A 7236-nucleotide genomic window follows, 5' to 3' on the forward strand; every position below is an offset into this window, starting at 1 on the left:
CTGATCTCGCAGTTGCCGTCGTCCTTGGGGGGCTCCCACTCGAGCTGCGCGTTGAACCCCCAGACCTCGCGCACCTGCACGGCCTGGGGGGGCCCGGGGCGCTCTGCGGAGCGGGGGGGTCAGCGGGGACCCCCGACACCCCCAAATACCCCCGCGGGTCCTCAAATACCCCCTGGCTCCCCCAAATACTCCACTGGCGCCCCAAAATACCTCCCAGGAGCGCCCGGGTACCTCCAAATACCTCCCGGGTGCCCCCAAATATCCCCCGGTGCCCCCAGGCCCCCATGCCCAGTGACTCCAGTGGGTCCCCCCCATCATTCCTGGCGTTCCCAGCCCCATTCCCAGACCTATTCCCGGCATTCCCAGCCCCATTCCCAGCGTTCCCGGCCCCATTCCCGGCGTTCCCAACGCACCCACGACGCGCAGGTTGATGTTCGCCGCGTCCTCCATGTTCTCGATGCGCACGCGCAGCTCGTAGCGGCCCCCGTGCCCCCCAACCCCGGCGTTCCCAGCCCCATTCCCGGTGTTCCCGGCCCCATTCCCGGCGTTCCCGGCGTTCCCAACGCACCCACGACGCGCAGGTTGATGTTCGCCGCGTCCTCCATGTTCTCGATGCGCACGCGCAGCTCGTAGCGGCCCGAGTGCGCGCGCGCGGCCGTGCGGATGAAGAACACGGTGTCCAGGTCCGAGGTGCGCGTGGCCACGTCGGCGCCCAGCGGCTGCCCCTCCTTGGTCCACGTCACGCACGGACGCGGCTTCCCCTGCAGCGGGAATGGGCACGGGAACGGGAATGGGAATGGGGACAGCGCCGGCACCGTCGTGGTGACAGCACCATCACCGTCACGGTGACAGCGCCAGCACCATCGCGGTGACAGCACCATCACCGTCACGGTGACAGCGCCGGCACCATCGCGGTGACAGCACCATCACCGTCACGGTGACAGCGCCGGCACCATCGCGGTGACAGCGCCGGCACCGTCGCGGTGACAGCACCATCACCGTCACGGTGACAGCGCCAGCACCATCGCGGTGACAGCGCCGGCACCATCGCGGTGACAGCGCCAGCACCGTCACGGTGACAGCACCATCACCGTCACGGTGACAGCGCCGGCACCATCGCGGTGACAGCACCATCACCGTCACGGTGACAGCACCAGCACCGTCACGGTGACAGCGCCGGCACCGTCACGGTGACAGCGCCAGCACCGTCACGGTGACAGCGCCGGCACCATCACGGTGACAGCGCCAGCACCGTCACGGTGACAGCGCCGGCACCGTCGCGGTGACAGCACCGTCACGGTGACACCCGCATGCGTCCCAGCGGGGACACCAAGGCCACATGGTCCCCACACGGGCTGCGCAGTCCCCACATGGACCACAAGGAGCCACGTTGTCCCCAAAGGGGCCCCATTGTCCCCACGAGGATCCCCAATGGGCTGCATTGTCCCCACAAGGGTCCCCAAGGGGCTGTATTGTCCCCACAAGGGTCCCCAAGGGGCCCCCATGGTCCCCACAGGGTCACATGTGTCCTCAAAGGGGCCCCCAAGGGCCCCAGTGTCCCCTGAAGGCACCACAAGGGCTCTGAGGGACCCCAGAGGGCCCCAAGGGCCACCAGGGACCCTATAGTGCCCTGGGACAGCAAGGGACCCCTATAGCGCCCTGGGGCTGGAGTTCCCCCCTATAGCGCCCTGGGGCTGGGAATCACCCCTATAGCGCCCTGGGGATGCGAGGAGCCCCTATAGCATCCTGGGCTGCATCCTCCCCCTAGAGCACCCCATAGCACCCTATAGCACCCCATAGCGCCCCATAGCACCCCATAGCGCCCCACGGCACCCCCGTCTCACCTGGAAGGGCACCACCAGGTTGACCTGCTCGCCCACGCGCCGCACGTAGGTCTGGCGCAGGTGCCGCGGCAGCCGGATCCGCGGGCGCTCTGCGGGACACGGCGCTGCGCTCGGACCGGACCGGCACCGGGACCAGGACCGGAGCGGGACCGGAGCGGCACCGCGGGGCGGCTGCGGCCGGACCGGACTGGGACCGGGACCGCGGAGCGGGCTGGAGTGGGAGCGGACCAGAACCGGGACCGCGGAGCGGGACCGGGAAGGGAAGCGGCGGCTGCGGCGGGACCGGGAGCCGGGAAGGGGCTGCAGCGGGACCAGGGCAGGGACCGAGTGCGGGGAAGCAGCAGCAGCAGCGGGCCCCGGCTCATCCCAGTTCATCCCGGCTCATCCCGGCACGCACCCACGATCTCGCGGATGGTGCCGGGCTGCAGCAGCGGGGCCGGGACCAGGACCAGGACCGGGAGGGGAAGCGGCAGTGGGATCGGGACCAGGACTGGGACCAGGACCGGGAGGGGAAGCGGCAGTGGGATCAGGACCAGGACTGGGACCAGGAGTGCATGCGGGGAAGCAGCAGCAGCAGCGGGCCCCGGCTCATCCCAGTTCATCCCGGCTCATCCCGGCTCATCCCGGCTCATCCCGGTTCGTCCCGGCACGCACCCACGATCTCGCGGATGGTGACGGGCTGCAGCAGCGTGGCCGGGGGGCTGCGCCCCGCCATGTTGACGCCCACGACGCGGAAGAGCAGCCGCGCGCCCGTGGGCAGCCCCCGCGCCGTGAAGCCGCAGCGCTCCACGAGCTCCGTGTTGGCCGGCAGCCACTCGGACGCTGCGGCAGCGGGAACGGCAGCGGGAAGGGGAGCGGGAAACGGGAGTGGGAAACAGGAGCGGGAAACGGGAGTGGGAAATGGGAGCAGGAAATGGGAGGAAACGGGGAGCGGGAAAAGGGAATGGGAAACAGGAGTGGGAAATGGGAATGGGAGCAGGAAACGGGAGCGAGAAACGGGAGCAGGAAACACGAGCGGGAAATGGGAGCGGGAAACGGGAAGACACGGGGAGCGGGAAAAGGGAATGGGAAACGGGAGTGGGAAATGGGAATGGGAGCAGGAAACGGAAGCGGGAAACGGGAGTGGGAAATGGGAGTGGGAAACCGGAGTGGGAAATGGGAACGGGAGCGGGAAACAGGAGCGGGAAACAGGAGCAGGAAATGGGAGCGGGAAATGGGAGGAAACGGGGAGCGGGAAAAGGGAATGGGAAACGGGAGTGGGAAATGGGAATGGGAGCAGGAAACGGGAGCGAGAAACGGGAGCAGGAGCGGGAAACACGAGCGGGAAACAGGAGCGGGAAACGGGAAGAAATGGGGAGCGGGAAAAGGGAATGGGAAACAGGGAGCGGGAAACGGGAGTGGGGCGGGAAACGGGAGGGAATGAAGGGTGGGAATGAGGGGAGGGGGGCAGGAAACGGGAGGGAAACGGGAGGGAATGAGAGGAGGGAATGAGGGGAGGGGGACGGGAATGAGGGATGGGGGCGGGAAATAGGAAGCAGGCAGGAATGCGGGGGGAGAGGGGTGGAAAACGGGGAGGGGGGAGTGGGAATGAGAGGGGAACAGATGGGAACATGGTTAGGGAGACAGCGCTGGGAATGTCCCATTGGGAATGTCATCCATTGGGAATGTCCCATTGGGAATGTTGCCCATTGCGGGCAGGGGATTACAGGGAGCAGGACTGGAGGGGGTGGGATGGGATTGGGGTGGGATTAGGGGGTGGAACTGGGGGTGGGACTACGGACACAGGATATGGGGAGTGGGGTGGAGCGCGGGGTGGGGGAGCGGGATTCGGGGATCCGGGATTCAGGGGATTTGGGATTCGGGGATCCGGGATTCGGGGGATCCGGGATTCCGGGATCTGGGGATTTGAGAATACAGGATTTGGGGCTATGGGACAGGGGGGACAAGGGGGATCCAGGATTCAGGAGCCAAGGGGCTGCGGAGCTGGGATTGGGGGCAGCGGCTGGGGGGCTGGTTGCAGAGCAGGCTGTGGGGCAGGCCATGGGGCAGGCCACGGGTCAGGTCGTGGGGCAGGCCATGGGGCAGGCTATGGGGCAGGCCACGGGTCAGGTCGTGGGGCAGGCTATGGGGCAGGCTATGGGGCAGGCCATGGGGCAGGCCACGGGTCAGGTCGTGGGGCAGGCTATGGGGCAGGCTATGGGGCAGGCTATGGGGCGCACTCACAGCCCTCCTGGCAGTACTCCACCAGGTAGCCGTCGATGCCGCCGGCGCCCACGCGATCGGGCGGCCGCCACTTGAGGGTGGCTGTGGTGTCGGTGACGTCCTCCAGCGTCAGGTGCGTGGGCTCGCTCGTGGGCGCTGTGGGGCGGTGTGAGCCCCCCAGGTGCCCCCCGGAGCACCCACGGGGGTCCCCAGCCGACGGGGGTGCTCCCACACCCCATGGGTGCCCCTGCTCCCTATTGGTGGCCCAAAGCACCCAGGGGTGCTCCCATCTGCCAGGGAAGTCCCCAGCTCCCCAGGAGAACCCCCCAAACCTCCTAGACCCTCAACCTCCTTCTCAGACCCCCAACCACCCCCAGTCCCCCAGCTCTCCCTTGAGGACCCCCAAACCCCCCAGACCCCCAAGAACTCCCCAGCTCTCCCTTGGGCCCCTCCAGCCCCCCTAACTGCCCCCTAGCACCCCCCCAACCCGCCCCATAGCACCCCATAGCGCCCCACGACGCACCGAGGGGCATGAAGGGCTGCGTGTTGCGGCTGGGCGCCGAGACGCCGATGCGGTTCACGGCCAGCACGCGCATCTCGTAGAAGACGCCCTCGATCATGCGCGTCGACTCGAAGGTCGTGGCCGCCAGCACCTCGAAGTTGAGCTTCATCCAGCGCATGGAGCCCTTCTTCTTGCGCTCCACCAGGTAGCCTGTGGACGGTGGGACGGGGCGGACAAGGAGGAGCAGGGACAATGGGGACAACAGGCACAAGAGGTACGGGGGGACAACGGGAACCAGGGGGACAATGGAGTCGATGAGGACAACAGGGACAATGGGGCCCGTGGGGCCACGTGCCCCGCGCTGGGGACGCTGTCGCCGGTCCGCTCACCTGTCACCGGTTGTCCCCCGTCGAACTTGGGCGGCTCCCACACCAGGGTGGCCCAGTCCTCGCCCACCGAGGTGACGCGCACGGCCTCGGGGGGGTCGGGGACGTCTGCGGGACAGGGGGGACACGGGGGAGACGAGGGACAAGGGGGACACGGGGGGACACGTGAGGACGGGCCCCACGCGCCCCCCTGCCCAGCTCCCCGGCCCCAGGCACGTCCCTGTCCGCAGGCTCCCAGTGTCCCCTCCCCAGCCACCCCGTCCCCCCAGGTCCCTGTCCCCAGCCACGACATGTCCACCGACCACGGTGACCAAGAGGAGCCCCCATCCTCGTCCCTGTCCCCATCCTTGTCCTTGTCCCCGTCCTTGTCCCTGTTCCTGTCCCCATCCCCTCCGTCCCCAGCCTGTCCCCATGCCCCCATCCCTGTCCCCAGCTGTGTTCCCGTGTCCCTGTGTGCCCACGGTGTCCTCACGGTGTCCCCGCGGTGTCCCCACTCACCGACCACCTTGATGGTGATGGTGGCACTGTCCTCGCCGGCCGGGTTGGTCACCGTGATGCGGTACTGTCCCTCGTCACCGCGCTCGGCGCTCTCGATCACCAGGCTGCTCAGGTCCGACTGCTGCTCCAGGTGCGCCCGGCCCTCCGTATCCGTGAACGTCTGCGTGGCCCCGTGGCCCCGTGAGCACGGCCACAGCGGGGACAGGGGACAACAGGGACAACGGGGACAGGGGACATGGGGACATGAGGATGCGGGAACATGGCACGTGGGAACATGGGTGGGGACACGGGGACATGGGGGACATGGCACGTGGGGACATGGGGACACGGGGATGTGGGGACATAGGGACATGGGGACATGGGGACGTGGGGACACGAGGACACAGGGACACAGGGCTGTGGGGACACAGGGATCTGGGGACACAGGGATCTGGGGCCATGGGGACATGGCACATGGGGACACGGGACACAGGGATGTGGGGACACAGGGATCTGGGGACACGGAGCCATGGGGACACAGGGACACGGGGACATGGGGATATGGGGACATGGGTCTGGACCTGCTCGCCCTTCACCCAGGGACATGGCATGTGGGGACACAGGGACACGGGGACACGGGGACACGGGTCTGGACCTGCTCGCCCTTCCACCAGGTGACGGTGGGCGCGGGCTCGCCGGTGATGGGCACGTCGAGCCGCAGCTTGTTGCCGGCCACCACCACGATGGTGTTCTCAGCCGTCTTCCCCGAGCAGTCCAGGTGGATCTTGGGGGGCTCTGGGGGGGCAGCGGGGGGCAGTTTCCCCAGCGCCCCCCCCGTGCGTGTCCCCCCCGCGGTGTCCCCCCTTGTCGCGCTCACCTTGCTTGGGGACGTACTCCACCTTGATCTCTGCGGCACAGGGACACGCAGCGTGAATGGGGGGGACCCCACGTGTCACCGGGGTCCCCAAGGGGCACCCCAGAATGTCCCTGTGTCACCAGGGTCCCCAAGGGGCACCCAGGATCCCCCCCCCATGTTACCGGTGTCCCCAAAGGGAACCCCAGGACCCCCCACGTGCCACCAGTTTCCCCAAATGGAACCTCCGGACCCCCAAATGTCCCCAAGCAGTGTCCCTGGTCCCCCCCCCAGTGCCACAAGTGCTCCTCAAGGGCTCTGGGGGCCCCTGGGTGTCCCTGCTGTCCCCAGGTGTCCCCCAGTGCCCCCCAAGGGCTCTAGGGGCCCCTTGGTGTCCCCACTGTCCCCAGGTGTCCCTAGGGGTCCCAGCCCCCACTGTGAGCTTCCCAGGGGATGCCCTGGACCCCCCCAATGTCATGAGTGCCCCCCAGGGGCTCTGGGAGCCCCCCGCTGTCCCCCACTGTCCCCGCTATCCCCACTGTCCCCTTGGTGTCCCTGTTGTCCCCGCTGTCCCCCGCTGGTCCCCCCCTGTCCCCCGGTGTCCCCCGGTGTCCCCGCAGCGGCACCCAGGAAGTTGAGCTTGGCGGACAGCGAGAGCGCGTAGCCGTCGGGGATGAAGGTGTAGTCGCCCTCGTCCTCGGGCCGCACGTCGTCGATCACCAGCGTGTGGAACCTGCGGCGACGGCGCCACGAGGGGACTAGAGCGCCCGGGGCTGCCAGGGCCTATAGCCCCTAGAGCCCCTATAGCTCCCACAGCCCCTAGAGCCCCTAGAGCCCCTAGAGCCCCCACAGTCCCTAGAGCCCCTAGAGCCCCTATAGCTCCCACAGCCCCTAGAGCCCCTAGAGCCCTTAGAGCCCATAGAGCCCCCACAGCCCCTAGAGCCCCCACAGCCCCTAGAGCCCCTAGAGCCC

At 68.2% G+C, this 7236-nt stretch overlaps 1 protein-coding gene across 1 annotated transcript in view; it reads right to left on the bottom strand.

The window, feature by feature from the left end:
- MYBPC2 (myosin binding protein C, fast type) overlaps positions 1–7236 on the bottom strand; it is a gene marked incomplete at both ends in the record, with an annotated part of 24892 nt that overhangs the window by 8633 nt on the left and 9023 nt on the right. Inside the window, 11 exons of the mRNA XM_026050403.1 lie at positions 11–103; positions 569–761; positions 1845–1933; positions 2499–2666; positions 4068–4202; positions 4570–4758; positions 4938–5042; positions 5433–5592; positions 6067–6206; positions 6289–6318; positions 6891–6997. Of these exons, the coding sequence (XP_025906188.1) occupies positions 11–103; positions 569–761; positions 1845–1933; positions 2499–2666; positions 4068–4202; positions 4570–4758; positions 4938–5042; positions 5433–5592; positions 6067–6206; positions 6289–6318; positions 6891–6997 (1409 nt within the window). The remainder of the gene's footprint in view (positions 1–10; positions 104–568; positions 762–1844; positions 1934–2498; positions 2667–4067; positions 4203–4569; positions 4759–4937; positions 5043–5432; positions 5593–6066; positions 6207–6288; positions 6319–6890; positions 6998–7236) is intronic.

Source organism: Nothoprocta perdicaria, unplaced genomic scaffold (genome assembly GCF_003342845.1).
Source record: "Nothoprocta perdicaria isolate Ctin4 unplaced genomic scaffold, notPer1 scaffold_686, whole genome shotgun sequence".
Taxonomy (NCBI): domain Eukaryota; kingdom Metazoa; phylum Chordata; class Aves; order Tinamiformes; family Tinamidae; genus Nothoprocta; species Nothoprocta perdicaria.